The sequence below is a fragment of the Tigriopus californicus genome, chromosome 9, assembly GCF_007210705.1.
Source record: "Tigriopus californicus strain San Diego chromosome 9, Tcal_SD_v2.1, whole genome shotgun sequence".
In the NCBI taxonomy this organism is placed as follows: Eukaryota; Metazoa; Arthropoda; class Copepoda; order Harpacticoida; family Harpacticidae; genus Tigriopus; species Tigriopus californicus.
Window position 1 is genome coordinate 6,108,864 of NC_081448.1, and position 15,184 is coordinate 6,124,047.

At 42.2% G+C, this 15,184-nt stretch overlaps 2 protein-coding genes and 1 long non-coding RNA gene across 3 annotated transcripts; 1 reads left to right on the forward strand and 2 right to left on the reverse strand.

The window, feature by feature from the left end:
• Positions 1–5,683: 5,683 nt before the first annotated feature.
• Positions 5,684–7,260, reverse strand: LOC131886124 (cytochrome c oxidase subunit NDUFA4-like). The gene is made up of 2 exons (XM_059234367.1): positions 7,021–7,260; positions 5,684–6,167 (listed from the first exon to the last, which is right to left on the reverse strand). The coding sequence occupies exons 1-2, from the start codon at positions 7,108–7,110 to the stop codon at positions 5,919–5,921; spliced, it is 339 nt and encodes a 112-aa protein (XP_059090350.1). The 5' UTR covers positions 7,111–7,260; the 3' UTR covers positions 5,684–5,918.
• Positions 7,261–8,141: 881 nt separating this feature from the next.
• On the forward strand, positions 8,142–9,020 carry LOC131886498 (NADH dehydrogenase [ubiquinone] iron-sulfur protein 6, mitochondrial-like). Its single transcript, XM_059234864.1, has 2 exons — positions 8,142–8,310; positions 8,577–9,020. The coding sequence occupies exons 1-2, from the start codon at positions 8,230–8,232 to the stop codon at positions 8,859–8,861; spliced, it is 366 nt and encodes a 121-aa protein (XP_059090847.1). The 5' UTR covers positions 8,142–8,229; the 3' UTR covers positions 8,862–9,020.
• Positions 9,021–12,163: 3,143 nt separating this feature from the next.
• LOC131886499 (uncharacterized) lies at positions 12,164–13,560 on the reverse strand. Its single transcript, XR_009373926.1, has 2 exons — positions 13,291–13,560; positions 12,164–12,462 (listed from the first exon to the last, which is right to left on the reverse strand). It is a non-coding gene; the product is annotated as an uncharacterized LOC131886499 (long non-coding RNA).
• Positions 13,561–15,184: the final 1,624 nt, after the last annotated feature.

A 15,184-nucleotide genomic window follows, 5' to 3' on the forward strand; every position in this document is an offset into this window, starting at 1 on the left:
GGCCCTTTCAACACTTCTTTGCTTATGATCGGCGAAATCTTCCGCCATTCCCTAGCTACTCGGGGCTTTTCCTATCGTCTCTATCGTCTATTGATCAGCAAACAATTGAAGGGGGTTTTCTTGCTCCATCCACTGTACGTTCGTTATCCAGTCCGTACTTACTCACTGTGCACATGAAACTCCATGCTTTGTCGACGACATTTGGCGGCGATTCCTGTGCTGTCATGTCTTCAATAGCTCAAGCAATGGAAATGTAGAAGGAAGAGAAGACGACGACGAAGAAAAAGAAGAAGAGCCTTCTTGACTCGATACAAAGAGATCCTCTGTCGGTTTGAGTTTTCGTCCATTCAAGAGGCTCTCTTCATTGTCATGGTTGCTTCAAATCATGCTGTTAGAGCTAATGAATGAATTGCCTATCTTTTTCAATAAAGACATCTCTTGAGAACAATCCATGTTTTCAGCAAAGCATCTACCTATTGCCGATAAATGATAGCTCATCGGAAGATGTTTGATTTTCATTCAAAGAGGGAAGGAGGGAAAGCGGAAATCGAACTGTTCTGTTAATCTCTGGGTCCCTTTTAGTAATAGCACTTCTTTGTGGGGAAGATCCCAACAACGAGCATGGCTACCACATCGAAAGAAATGAATGAACAGCAACGAGCTTTTGCCTCATTGAACATCGTATCAGGAATCAGTTTCGTGTCTGGCTTAAGTGACAAAATACCTGCCAGAATCACAGATATCTCCCTCCAGCATCAGTAATCCTTCATCAGGGACGGACTGTCGTTGTCGACGATAGCGTCGTGTCGTCCTTGGAGCGAAAGAAAGTCTTGTTGTTCTTGGCCAGCGGCCACAATTGCCCCCAAAGTCATCAACTCTGTCTTCCTTGGTCAGGTTGGTCAGGGTTGGGTTAACTACCCTCCCTTGATCACTCAACCTGATCCTAGCTATTCTCAATGGGCTCTACTCTTAATCCCAAAGGAAGATATGCTAGGATTCAACTGGAATGCGCTACCTTCAACGGTGACAAACTGGCTCTTTTCACCTCAAAGGGCAGTAGTAGTGGGTCTCATTGAATCGAGTCATTGAATCCAGTACACGTCGATCATGACTGTTGATTTATTTCATTTAAACATGATGTAGAACTTGTCACCATTTTGTAGCTTGAATGGTCAAACCCCAACTCTGTACGATGAATGAATGCGATTGGGACGTGTTGTCCGATACTAACCAAACCGCCAGACAGGTCGAAAAATCCGCAAACCCATGTTGCTAGCAGACTTAAGGCGACTAAATCATGGTTATCTCCCGAGTTTGTGACGTTGTCTTGAGCAAGCAAGAGCGAGGACGACGCCTCTACGTCGTCCCATGGATGCCAAGACTCTCCCACGGTAAAAAGCAATACAATAGTAGCTCTGTGCACTCAATCCTGACCCTATCAATGACGATTATCATGGCGATGAGTGATGTTGGAGAGGCTTCAGGCGGATGTACTTGTACGAGTGAGTACACTTGGTGAAGAGAAACATTCGGAAACTGACCCCATCCTATGCTTCTCAGATCGATTGCTGTTGGGTCAACCAATGTATTGCGGTAAATAAATTTATGCACAGGAATGACCATATGTATCAGGACAGGGTAAATTTAATTCAAACGTTTTTGTATAACTCTGGCACAAAAAATTAGCTATCACGAAAAGGTGTGGGGTTATGTTTTGAAGGGAAAACCAAAGAATTTTCGGGCGCTTTAAAACCGATTAGCAAGGGGCACGCATGGCATCCAAGTCCAAATCGTCCAAAGGTTTGAGAATACACAACTCTAGGCCATTGATGCTAATGAAACGCATGGGTACGACCTTCTTCTCCAGAATAAACCACGAGTGGGCTGTGGCGTCTATCACATTGAGATCTGGAGCTTAAGTGACCAATAACCTTTGGCCTAAAAGCTCCCGAAATTTTCTTTGCACCATTTTAACCTTACGGTTTGGAGTTCGATCTTGTTGAAAACAATAAGAAGCCTCCCATTCATGTCCTTTGATCCTTGGCAGCATTTGATTACCCATCATTTGGTTGTAACATAGATATCAAGACACTGGATGATCTCTTCGGAGTTGATCACAAACCGGTTTATTGTACCGTTTAGCCAACCGAGTGGTCGGTCGTCCGACATCCAGTGTTTAGAAATCTATGGTTGTACCCACTTTGACGCCCTTGGATTATGGGAGCTTTCTGGCTCCACTCGATAACTCCCGACCAGCCTATGGCAATCTATTTCTTTGTCTTTTGAACATCGTTGTATTCATTGATTGCAATATTTCGAATGTGTTTAGCATTCTGGTCAATGTGATGATTGTGAGGTGCTTGAATAGTAATGATTATTTCCCTTGTTTCAGTTGGAAAATCGCTCCCATTGTGTTCATACGCCCTTGGGGGAGAAACATCGATTGCACCCATTTCTTTGCTTTTGGGGTTTGCTAATGAGTTGGCCCTTTAGGAACTGGTAGGAACATATAGCCAGAAACTACTTGGATCTGAGATGTCCAAACACATCACAGACAGTTATCCATGTAGGTTAAAACGGGATCTCAGGCGAGACTCGACTCTATCAGTAGATTGGCCTGGAAAATGCTTTTCAAAAAAAGGAAAAAAAGCGTTGAAAACAAATCAATCAAAACAACATAATACACAAAACTTCAGTGGGCCCGTCACTCAGAAGTAGCAACCAAGACGGGCAAAACAGTTCATATTGGCTAAATATCTTTATGTTTTGTAAGAGAGCATACCACTGCGAACATTCAAAATATGTCACAAACGACCTTAAAATTGACAAATAACAAGCACGCTGACCACTACAATCCATGGTCTTGTGGTTCATCTGCTGGAGACCGCCTCCATTTATTTATTCAAATAGCAACATATAAGGGTTGGGAAACAGGGAAAGGCATTCAAATGTAGTATCTCCACAGCATGTACACCAGAGCTGTACATCGGAGCGGACAGGGTCTCCAAATCCGATCCAAAGTGATTTTTTGTAATCCGAATCCGAGATTTTTTTCCCAATCCTACCGAATCCGAATCCAAGAGCTTTGCCCAATCTGAACGAATCTGAATCCGAAATTTTTCTCAGATCTGAATCTGTCTGAATCCGAAATTTTTCTCAGATCTGAATCTGAATCCAAATCCGAGATATATCTGCTTAATCTGACTATAATCCGAAATATTTTGAAAAATCTGATCCAAATCTGATCTTTTCACCCAATTGACTGTAAATGAAATAATTCAACTTTAACTAAATGTCTCTTTTTGCCACTTAAACATTTAAAATGATGAGATTGAGTGGAGCTGCCTTTGTCAAAATAGAACCTTCCTGTTGCAATAATGTCATTTTTTGTAACAATAATAGAATAGCATAGCTCGTCTTTGTGTCATATGCTTCAATTGTAGTGATACTGAATATCATTCTGTTATCAAAATGATGCTAAAGTTGTTCAGTAACAGGCTTGATATACCAAGGTATTCTAATTTCTTTTTTCCTAATATGGACTGTATGGAACGCAAATACTTTGATCCTTTTCTTATTTCGGAAATTTTGGGTTTCTTTATTTGTGTCAATTGCCACACAATTGTGATAATTTTTAAGATATTAGGTCCAGTCGCAGACTTAATTTTGGTGAGTTCTCTCACATTTTGAGAGTTGTGAAATAAATTTCTAAAAGAAAAATTACATTCATTTAGTTTCTCTTGCACTTTTGGATATGGATCGGATCCGAACCCCAATTGACTTTTTCCATTCCCCAATCCGAATCCAAATCCAAATCTTTTCCCAATCCGAATCCGAATCCAAAAAATATTGGTCAATCCGATCCGAATAGGGAGGAGACGTATTGTGTTGGTTAGCGTAGTTTCCTAGCATGGGAGAGGTCTCCGTTTCGACTCCCCTCCCCGACCTTTCTCAAGGAAACTTTTAGACGCTAACCACACCTACAGACGGAGAACCAATCTGATACCGGACATGAGACAATGCCTAACGGAATTTGGACTTGGACGATGCGATGGCTGGCTTCGCTGGACGGGCGAGGTGCACCCTCTAACCCTAGCATTCCCCACCAATAAAAAATAAAAAAAGAAGAATCCGAATCCGAAATGTCAGTTCCGATGCACAGCTCTAATGTACACGCACGATGGTATTGAAACGTCGTTCGTTCTATTTGGGAAGTTTACAATCACTAGGGACGGGCAAATTACAAGCTGTAAAGAAATTAAGGGCCTTCATGGCTGTTTTTCATAATATTTATCCTTGCTCAAAGATTTTTTTGATTTTAAACCACAAGCATTCATTAAGAGGAACTGTTAAGGGCATAGTGGCATATTACAAATGACCTAACAACATCCTAGAGGCAATGAGTAACCTCTGAGCGATTACCGTCAAAACAATGTCTGAAAATGCAAGTGAGCGCAGTCTTAAGATCAGAACCAAAGCTGAGGGCATCCTGAAGGCCGACAAGGACCCAGGGACGTTGGTGAGCCATTGAGTGTTCATCTTCAAACCATTTGAAAGTGGAGAACCTCATGCAAATGCGATAAATCTATTTAGAACAGACCGGACCAAGATCCGAAATCTGGAGTTTAAAGAGTCAATCTTTCGGTGGCCAAACATCAGAGGGTTACCAAGGTCCTTTGGAGTAAAATTGGATCATTCATGGTATGGCTCTAGGTTTTTCAATAAGCCCTTTTGATGAAAAGTGGAGACTCAATATGATCACATTATTCTCTGAGTAAAGGGGAAGGATTTTTAGAAGCTACGAAAAGCTTTGTATGTAAAAATAATTTTTGTGTGTAAAGACCATTTTTTTACGCATTTGCACTTTTCACCTTTATTTGCACCTTTTTACTTTGGTTTGCACTTTTTTTGCAGATTTGGCCTAAAACTGTTGTTTTGGTTGAAATCAGAACTTTCTTTGCGTTAGAATTGGTCTTAAAGCTTGAAATTAAACGCTCCTGGCAGAATAAAGATATGAAAATCTGAATTTTGAAGAATTGATGTCAAATATGAAATTGTGCAGGCCCAGAGCAATTCACTTTTGATTGAGAAACAAGGGAGATCAGAAATGTAAAAAGCCACTTCCAAGTCAAGAGACAAGCTAAGCAGGGCGCTAAGATAGTTAAGCAGCAAAACATGGCTGCTTTCCATACCTCCTCCAAGTTAACTATATTCTCTTTTTAATGAGAAAAAATTCCAACCTCTTCATTGGATATGATTCAGTTGGATCAATGTAGAAACTAGATCGAAGTTACAAATCTGCTGTTGGGAAAAGAGAAAAAGCAAGCAAAGGGGAAGCATTCATTGACCCAATTCAAAGACAGTTATGTCAATTTGGTCCAAAATTGAGGCAAAATTCGATTTCCTTTAGAATGCGCTTTTCAAATGTGTACTACTTTGAAAAATAGAATTGAATATACCTTCTTTTGACATTTTATTCGCTGTACTTGTTACATTTTTTTTTTACTACCAGGTTAGCCGAGTCCACGTTTCTTTTAGTTCTTTACTTTAAACCAGCTCTTATTTAAACAATGGTTGAAGAGGTCGCCAGGTTAAGTCAGCTAACGAAGCCCTCCCACTGTTCTGGACATCGGGGAAATAGGGTTCCAGAGAGTGTCTCGGACTAAATTAAAACACAAACGCGTTTTATTTTTTTCTAGGAGTGACGAATTTATTGTCCAATGCGAGCCGATATCAGCCCCAGAAAGTGATGGATATCAGCCCTGCCAAGAAAAGCGCTCTACCGATGGTGAAACACAATTTGAGAAAACAATATTGTCGGGTAAAACAGAATGTATGTAGGGCGCACTCACTACCGACCAAGATGGCCTCCAACTGCTGGGGTGGCTAAATAATGACCAGGAGGTGATTCGACTGATCTAGGCATCCTTCTTGTAGTCGGGGATTTCATTGTTCATTTTCTCGTAATCCAAACCGTAGGGGTTGAGGAACTTGTAGCGTTTGTTGTGGTATTCATTGTAAATCTCGGGTTTTTTGGACCAAGACACTTCGGGACTGGTGGTGGCCAATCGAATGACATACCAAGCCACAAAGGTCATACCAGCCCCCATGATGCCCATGAGAGGCCACAGGGCATAATGATGCTTCAGCGACTCCTTCGTTAAACCCTGCAAAACAATCCAGTGGTTTAATGCGAACCACACAATCATGTCGCCAACCTTAAGCGGTGGTTCTGATCCACTTGTAAAACAGAGTGCGACGATTTAATATGGTAGTAAACTGATTTTGAAGGGTCTCGCTTATTGGACCAGGCGATTTCTCGAGATCCTTCCGCGTTGTCTCTTTTGCCAAGATGGCGGATGAAGTCTCTTCTGTACAATCTAGTTTGCTCAATTAGGTTCTGTCTATTCTCCGGCCTGATGGGTGATCTCGTCGCTAAACACTTCAATACGCAAACACGCCCCAACATCCTGAATGAAACGCTCTATTGGACTGAAATCCGAGCTGGCTTCCCGCGTCAACATACACAAGCACTGTCAGGGTCCACAGGGACCACTACGATGACAGTAGGGCTCTCATATGGTCAACCTTACTCACGGAAGCCGCTACTCAATAGTGAAGCATTCAGGCACTCTGCCAGCCATTTCTAATCCAAGGCCAATCTCCACCAAGTCCCCTGGACCCGTATGATAGTACATACGCATCGTTTGTGGACAACTCCAGCTCTAGCCTATCAGCAGGCGAGCATAGTCATACGCGAAAGGGACAACTTGGCTCATCTCCCCCCAAATCATCCTTACTTCGTGAGCCAAGTCTCACTTGGGGACCAGCTAGTGGGACCCAAGGCGTCCCACCACCAACCCATTAGCCATCCCCTTCAGCTAAACCATTTCAAGCGTCTTAGGGGTGTATCTAAACAGGCCGTGACCTACCCCTTAGCCCACCGACGGCAGATGACGGGCAGAACCGGGCTAGCATTGGCTATTTTCAATCTGGGGCTGGGGGTGAAGGACTGTGTACCTGGGGCAGTTTGGAGTTCATTTCGGCTCGTCCACCCTCGCCGGGCATGTAGCCTTTGGGTACGGATCGCAACAAGCGGGTCAACCTCATCTTGACAGACGAAGTGGTGAACCAAGGGCCTCGGGGGGCAACCGGAATGGATAGACCAGACAGAAACACGAACGATCGACGAACAGGGAATTGGTCGCAGATCGTCTTCAATCCAGACTAACTCAGGAGACCTCAAATCGTAGATAGCCCAGGTAGGCCGCAGTGTTGAGGCCTATTGAGTCAGATTCAGCTCATTGCCAGAGTCAAAGACACCCAGCTAGTCTACTTTTGGGATCAGTCCACGCCAGAAGTACCTAAAACATCTCGATGACGCCATGAAGGCCGAACCATGGGATAGAATGGGAATGGTTAGACCGGGAGGGGGGTACATTAGACCCAACTGGGGTTAGATATGGCACTTAAAGACGCGTTATGGCAGTACTAAACCTCAGCTGTTTTTGACCTCTAGCTCGGCTGTTTCCATGTATCATGGCGGAACTTGCCGAGAAACGAAAATTCAGGGGCAAATCGGCAGGATGTATGAATTGCTCCCCAGGGGGATTGGAGATTCGAACTAAGTCAATAATGGGGAACACTCAGCCTGTAGGTTAAAAAATATTTATTTCATTTTATTTTCTCCATCGGAAGACTGACGTCTAACAATGGACAACCTAGGAATATAATTATATTCCATCTAAAATCTGGCTTATTATCATTTCAGTAAACATTCTGCCGAGCCAAAAAATAGCCATGTCCAGGGTATATATAAGACAGTGTGAGTTCAGACAAATTTCAACATTATATTTAGATTGGTTTGCTTGCTTTGACATACCCTCCTATCCACCATCATGGAACATATTGTCTAGCGTGGTCAAAACAAGCCCAAACCATGATTTTTAAGTAACTAAATACCGAAATTTAGGTGAATTAGCCTGCAAAAAAAAATCATTACAATGCCTCAATTTGTTCTATTATACTATGAGCTCCACATTTATGGCTCTATGTATCCTTTCAGATCGGTGGATGTGGTCTTCGGGGGAAGCAATTCTCCGAGCAATTCAGCCACCCTGACATCTGGCTGGAAAGTTCCTTGACTTTAGCCAAGAATAAACAATCTCGCTCGCTGTGAAGTCGAGACGACAGAGTGAGTGTTCCATTGATTGATAGATCTCTCTGACCATGAGCCTTACCTTGCTCGGGCGCACCTTGGGGCGGGCCAGGACCCTCGCCCACCCCTCCATCCGACCTTTGAGCGTATCGGTAAGTGAGCCCAGCTTGCCTTAAACGAATCTGGGCGTTTAGCATGACGGGGATCGAGGACGTCTCCCATGATATGTACGATCGGGGAGGCCGCACCAGTCAAACAGTCTGAACTCATTTCCCAACTTGAACCTAATGGATAATACCCCCCGACCATCGATCGATGGAGTAATTGATTCACCCAGATGCGTTCAAGTCCAGCTCCACCGACAATAAGTCTGCTAAAAATAAAACCAGCCCGAATTCCGGCTTGATCGCTTTTTCAGGCCTCGGTGGAGGCTGTGGCCCGTGATTCGGTGCACACGGGTCAGCGCTTTGATCCGGATGATTTTCGCAATGTGCGCTTCGCCAACCGCCCCAAGGAGGTGAACCCGCAATGGGCCATCGACCTGGTGCAAGAGGAGCCTATCCGGATGACGGATCAGGCCATCGTCTCCTGCGATGGTGGTGGAGGTGCATTGGGCCATCCCCGAGTCTACATCAATGTGGAGGATGGCCAGCCCCATGCGTGTATCTATTGTGGGATCAGATTCCAGATGAAACCCCATTAACCATGAGTGGCGTGGGCTGGCTGGGATTAATACGACGATATATACAAACATGCATACCTTCAGGCCGATATAGACTTCCACCTCGTCAGAGGGATGGCTCATCTTTAGATTGTCCTTTGGGACGAAAAGTGCAGACAGAATATACTGTACCAATTTGAATGTGATTTGGCGTCATTGTGAAGTGTGTTTGGGAGCTAACCCTCAATCGAGGGTGGCGGTGCTTCGTTCTAGTATTAAGATGATCCCCCGGTGGCAGCGATTATATTAGGCCAGGGTTGGACTCACCACGTTTTTGTCCGTCCAACTTTGATCAAATCCACTTTAGATCAAAAACCGTTTTGATAGAGCCTGTAAAAGACTGCTAGCCTTTCAACTTGTTTCAGTATATTGATATGGAAGCATGTGGGAGCAAAAGGATTGGGCTCTAATGTTGCATTGGTTTATTAAGTTGATTTAACAAAGTGTGTCACGAGATGGGGGTGACTTGACCGAGTAAGTATTTGGCATTATTGGGCTTAGATATGTTTTTTTCCATTCTGTCAGAAAATTTGTCGTCAATGACAGTGATTGTACTGATTTCAAGGACTGATGGGGATCAAATTGATATTCATGGAAGGTTGTGACTAAGGCTACCAATTTATACTTTCAATGGCCTATGACATTACAGGTGGATTGTCCAATCCCCGTCAGCTAGCCTCAAAAAGGGTAAACGTTATTCTCCACCGATTAGTTGGCGGTGCTACTTTTTTTAAATCTTAACCTGACCTAATCTAACCTAACCTAACCTTACCTTACCTAACCTAACCCAACCTAATACGATGTCAATTTCCTTTAAGGTCTCTCTCCAAACCTTTCTAACAGTTTGTCACAAATTTAAAAATGAGCACCGCCAACTAATCGGTGGAGAATAACGTTTATCCTCAAAAAGTGACCTTGATTTTTCTCCGTCAAACCAGGGTTGCTTTTTGCTCAGACTCAACTTTTTACGTTACCATAGACTAGACGGGTGCTTTCACTTTTCACGTTTTCTGGCAACCTTGAATTTGAAATTTGATCTCATTACTAATTTCAAGCAGTTTTGGGGTGGCTAAAATTTCAATTGTCAACTAAGATTTCTGCTAAGGCGCAACAATTTTAAATCTCGATCCTGGTCATGAAAGTGAATGCATGATCTATGAAAGGTTAACCAAGCATTCAGTTTTTTTCATACAAAGATGACAATCTATGAATGACAGAAACCCCTAAACCCGCTACTTTTTCAAAGGTAAAGATGAAATTTATTGATAATGATAAAATGTATTTTGCCTTAAACACGGCCAAGTAAATGAAACTACACTTAGAACTAACTGTAAGTGAAGCCAATTTCAGATCAAAAATCCTTTCCATCTTATCGGTCATGAAAATTGCGTTGCTCTCTTACCAACCTACTCATTATGTTGCTTTTGCCCACCCAACATGGAAGGAGTAATTAGTATATCTTAAGTTTTATAATCTATTTTCCTTATCAAGTTATTTCACTTACTAAAAACTGATGCCGAAACATATTGCATGTCATTTTAGTGAGGCAATACCTACTTGAACATCTATCACAATGTTATCAATTGTTTCTATTTTCATTGTTCAATGACGATGGTATTTAATCCGCTTACAGCCAGATCTTATTGTACGTGCCCGTAGTGCGTAAACTTGCGTCATGTTTACCATCAAATGAAACAAAGAAGTCCTTGGTATAATGATCAGGATTCAATTAAGTCGAACAATAACGACTATCTATTTGCTTGTGATTGTTGGAAATTTATTGATGTGGTCAATATACTGGCCTTTTCCACATTCTGTGCATTAATTAGAACTGAATTTTGTAACAAACTTACCAGGCTTCCTCACGTGTTTCCAAACCGACTAAGCCTGGCGTTTAATCCAATACTGAGAAGAAAAAATGAATGCAATTGCGAAAATGGATTTTAACGGTGTGATGGATGTTTAACAGTTTTTTCGAGTTGAAATACGCTTTTTTTTTTTTAGATTATGTTCTGCGCTAGCAATGAGAGTGTTGGTCGTCGGAACGGTTTATTCCAGGTTTTACAGATGTGTGCATTTCTTAATTGCAAAGGTGTTCAACCGGCGAGCTGACAAGATTGCGAGAGTCAAAACGAATTGATGTAGATTTGTTTGATATTTATTTCACAAGATCAAATTCAGAACCTCGGATGTTTAGCTCTGTATGAAATTATATGTAGTCCTCCGCTGTGCTTTGCCATAAGAGACAAGCTCAAGATCGTCCTCGTCAATCTATGACTTTATCTCAGTTATGGTCACAGGGTCCAAACGGTAGGCGTTAAGAATAGCAATAATAATACAATTAATCGTTTATCACAGCACAATTAAAATATTCGGTTGGGTTCAAACGGGAATAGCTTAAGGTAAACGTGAGAGATGTTCTTTATCCGATCGAAATATTCGAGAACAGATCGATCCCACACGTCCTTTCGTAGGTCGACAAACTAGATCAATACGGGTGCCAGAGATGACTTCGATGACATTGGGTCCAAGGAGCCGATGATGAACTCTTCGAGCCCCGGTCGAGCCGTCCGACGTACCGCAAAGATCTCCAATTGCCTGGAGCCGTTAACAAATATCGGTCCCAAGAGTAGTTTAGAAGTGATCTGCAATGGAAGCACAATATGGCTTTAGTCAGATCATTTTGATCAAACGTTTCAAGGTTGGATGCTGTGGCTGCTTGAGAGTGGGCAGTAGATGATATACTTTTACCCTGCCGAAGTAACCTGATTTTCCACTAGCTGCCAGCAACTATTCGCCTAGTAACATGAAGTACAAGGAGGAAGGTAAAAAGCTACGACGCAAAAAGCTTTCCTTCTTGTGCGACTTATCAAATCAATATGTTGTTGTAGCAGTACATGCGAACTAGTCAATGTCTTTGTTCATCCCCCCCCGTTTCATAGCTGTCGTTCATTTGTACTCGCTGGCACTCTTGGCAAAACCTTTTCTGATCTATGGTCTTTGTCCAACAAATGGACAAACATGTTTCCGATGATTGAATGCTGCAGAGGCATTAACTCACCATGAGAATTCCTTAGTTCGTTTGGTAGATGATGATGTGGATGAGGTATGACGAGAATAGACGGAAAGTGTTCCCTTTTACTTGGAGAGCTTTCGGTTGAGTTTGACTTTGGTTTCGTGGTTGTGGAACTTCTCAACGATCTTACGCTCGTGACCACCGGGATTGAAATGGTTGGTGTTCATGGCGGCCTCTTTCTTGGACCTCTGTTTACCGGAATGCCCGCTGAACATGTTCTTCTCCTGGTCGAAGTTGAAATGCTCGTACTCGTCGAAATGGGATTCAGACATGTTGGGAGGGTTTGTTTTTTTTTGATTGGATTCAAGATACTTGAAGGCAGGTGTGTATAGTCGGAAATCTTTTGCCAGACTGATGAGGTTGGGGCAATGTGGCAGGCTTTTAAAGTCGAACTTCTCTGCCCTGTATGTGCACTCTCTAATGACTGGCTCGGGATTGGGCAAAACGAGAACCGCTCTGTGCTCTGATTGGTCCAAGTCAGAACGTTGTCATGCGATGTTTGGATATCTAGAAAGAACATCTACTCGTATTTCCATGCCGAACCACTACAACATATATCCTAGGTATGAACACACACATACACGTAGAAATGAAATGCCACGTGTATCAACTCGAACCAAAATTGGTTCCCTGGGGAGTCATGATAATGGGTATGTATTTGTCATGCACAGACAAAGAAATCGGGCATGTTGAATTGCTGATGCTACGTTGCAGTTAGTACGTTTGTACTCCATCGAACTATCGCGACCAACGGCTTTTGGTGGATTTCGTTTCAAGAAACATGCTCGAGCACTCAATCCTCTCTCTCTCTCTGTGTCTCGTGTAAAACAAGTACATCCATACACGTACGTATATGGGCTGACTTCCATTTCTCTGCAGCATGTAGGAGAAAAGAAAGACTTCATCGAATGTAGGCCCATTTCAACGATGCAAACGTGGCAAAAGAGCTGACCAAGAAACTACGCAGCAAAAGTTGTGTCAAAGCTTTATAGCTGTGTACATACACGCGGGTCTATATGATGATGGCCTTCATTCAGAGCCTTCACATCCCGATACGCAGTTGATGTATGTAGCAACAAAACGTAGCACTAGTATTCATAACATTGGTTGAGGGATTATTCAATAGTTTGAACTTCACAGGAGAGATTGATTCTTTTAGGCTAAAATTGACGCGCAATTTTCTTATCTCAACTAATACAGTAGCCATGGTCTATAACACAGACTAGGCAATATATAGTATTTCATGAGCGTACGCTCAACCAAAGAGGGTCAATAACAAATGATCCAACTCTGTTGTCGTCGACGTTAAGGAACAACAAAAACAACTGAAAATACCTTTAGCGTGGTGGAAGGACGACATCATCACTGGACAAAGAAGGTTGGACGGAAAATTGCCAATCTTTACCACAAATAATCAAATGTTTTTTCCTTCACTCAACATATCACCAACGAGGTACTGGCTCGTTCATTTTGCGTAGGTCCTCTTAAAGCTGAACGGAAAAGCTCATAATAACTCTCGACACAAACGTTTGTTCGAGCTCAAAAATGACCAACGCTTGTCTTGTTAATTAAATCAAATACATCTTTATTAGTTATATGACTCTCTGATTAGATAAATCCTAACACAAATGAACCACTGAAGGAGAAATTATCTGATTACTTGGGGTTAGTGACAATTTCCCCCCCCCCCCTCTTTTACCATTTATGTCCAGTAATGACGTCGTCCTTGCATGGCAATAACATTTACATCTCAAGGTCTTTACGTTAGTGGTTCGATGGAAAGGAACATTTAAGTGCAAGAGATTCAAATCAAATTGTTGTGCCACTTGGACAAAAACAATCGGGATAAGACTCTTAATGCCGCATTCTGTAATGGGTTGGTAAGTGTATGTTTTTGTTTGAAACAGGCCAATTTAATGTTTTTATCTTTTTTAAATGCTTCTCGGAAAAATCTCCCCCGACTGAAATTCAAAGTTTGGACCAGAAAATCGATATAATTTCCATTCTTTTGAAAAGTAAAATTTCTTTGACAAGTCATGTAATAAATGATCAATATCTCAATGTCCTCTAAGGAATTTTTCGATTGAGAAGGATAAGATATCGACGAAAGATATTTAGAATATTTTAGTTGCCATCCTTGTTTATTTGACCTTGCCACCAAGCCGTCTCATTGATCTAACGTGAATCGACTGGCACAATTTGAATATTCAAACACCATGTCATAACTTTTTGCCCGATGTTTGGCTTCCTCAACTCCTCGAGAAAGCTTCTTTGTAAGCGGTGTATAACAGCATTTGGAAAATAAATTGATGAACACGAATCGCTTCGACTACATAAATTGCATCTGATCAAACGGCCTACCCTGGAACATGTATTTCACTTGTTCTAACTTTACGGAGCATTCGTCTATTGTGATTTTAATTTGAGCCATATGAGACTGTCCTAAAAACATCTGTCACTCCGATGTTATGACTCATTGAAGATGATTCAAGAGCTCTACGTGTTGGCAATCACATTTTCCTTGCACATTCTCGAAACTATTGTGCGGATTCTTGCACGATTCCGAGAGCAAAAGAAATTGTCCATCCCAACAAATTTCTCCTTGCATGTGCCTGATTTTCTAGCCTGCCCCATAGGGAATGAACCGGGTGAATTTGCGGTTGCTTGAAACGTTTCAATCCAAACCATTCCAGTTCTCGGCACCTTTGTATTTGAAGTCCTTGTGGAAACGTCCAAATGCAGTTGGTTAAATGATGGTAGGGCATGTTGCAGTACAAGGTAGTACATGGAGGGCGGCAACGTACTTCCAAACTTCTGGCTAGTCCCGTTCAATCCCATTCAATCCCACACAACCAACTTCGCCATTCGATGGGTTGAGCCATTGAGTAGAAAAAACGTTTGCATGGACAGTGCTCAAAACCGATCGGTGAAGGAACAAGAGACCACCTCGTCGAACATCGTGGTAGTAGCACGAAAAAATATAATGCGCCATCTTTTGACAGTCATGATTAGAGCCGGCTAAAATTTGCATGTAAATATGGTCTCTATTGACAGCAATTTTGCATTAAAAATCACCTAAGTTTGCACGAAAATTTGCAGATAAACTTGTGAACACATAGGCACCGACTCCTTCTGGAGAGCTGTAAAGGCTATTTTTGTCTTCCAAAATCAAGCAATAGTCAATGAAAAGTAAATTTCTGTCACAATAACTCTCAGCACAATAATTTGA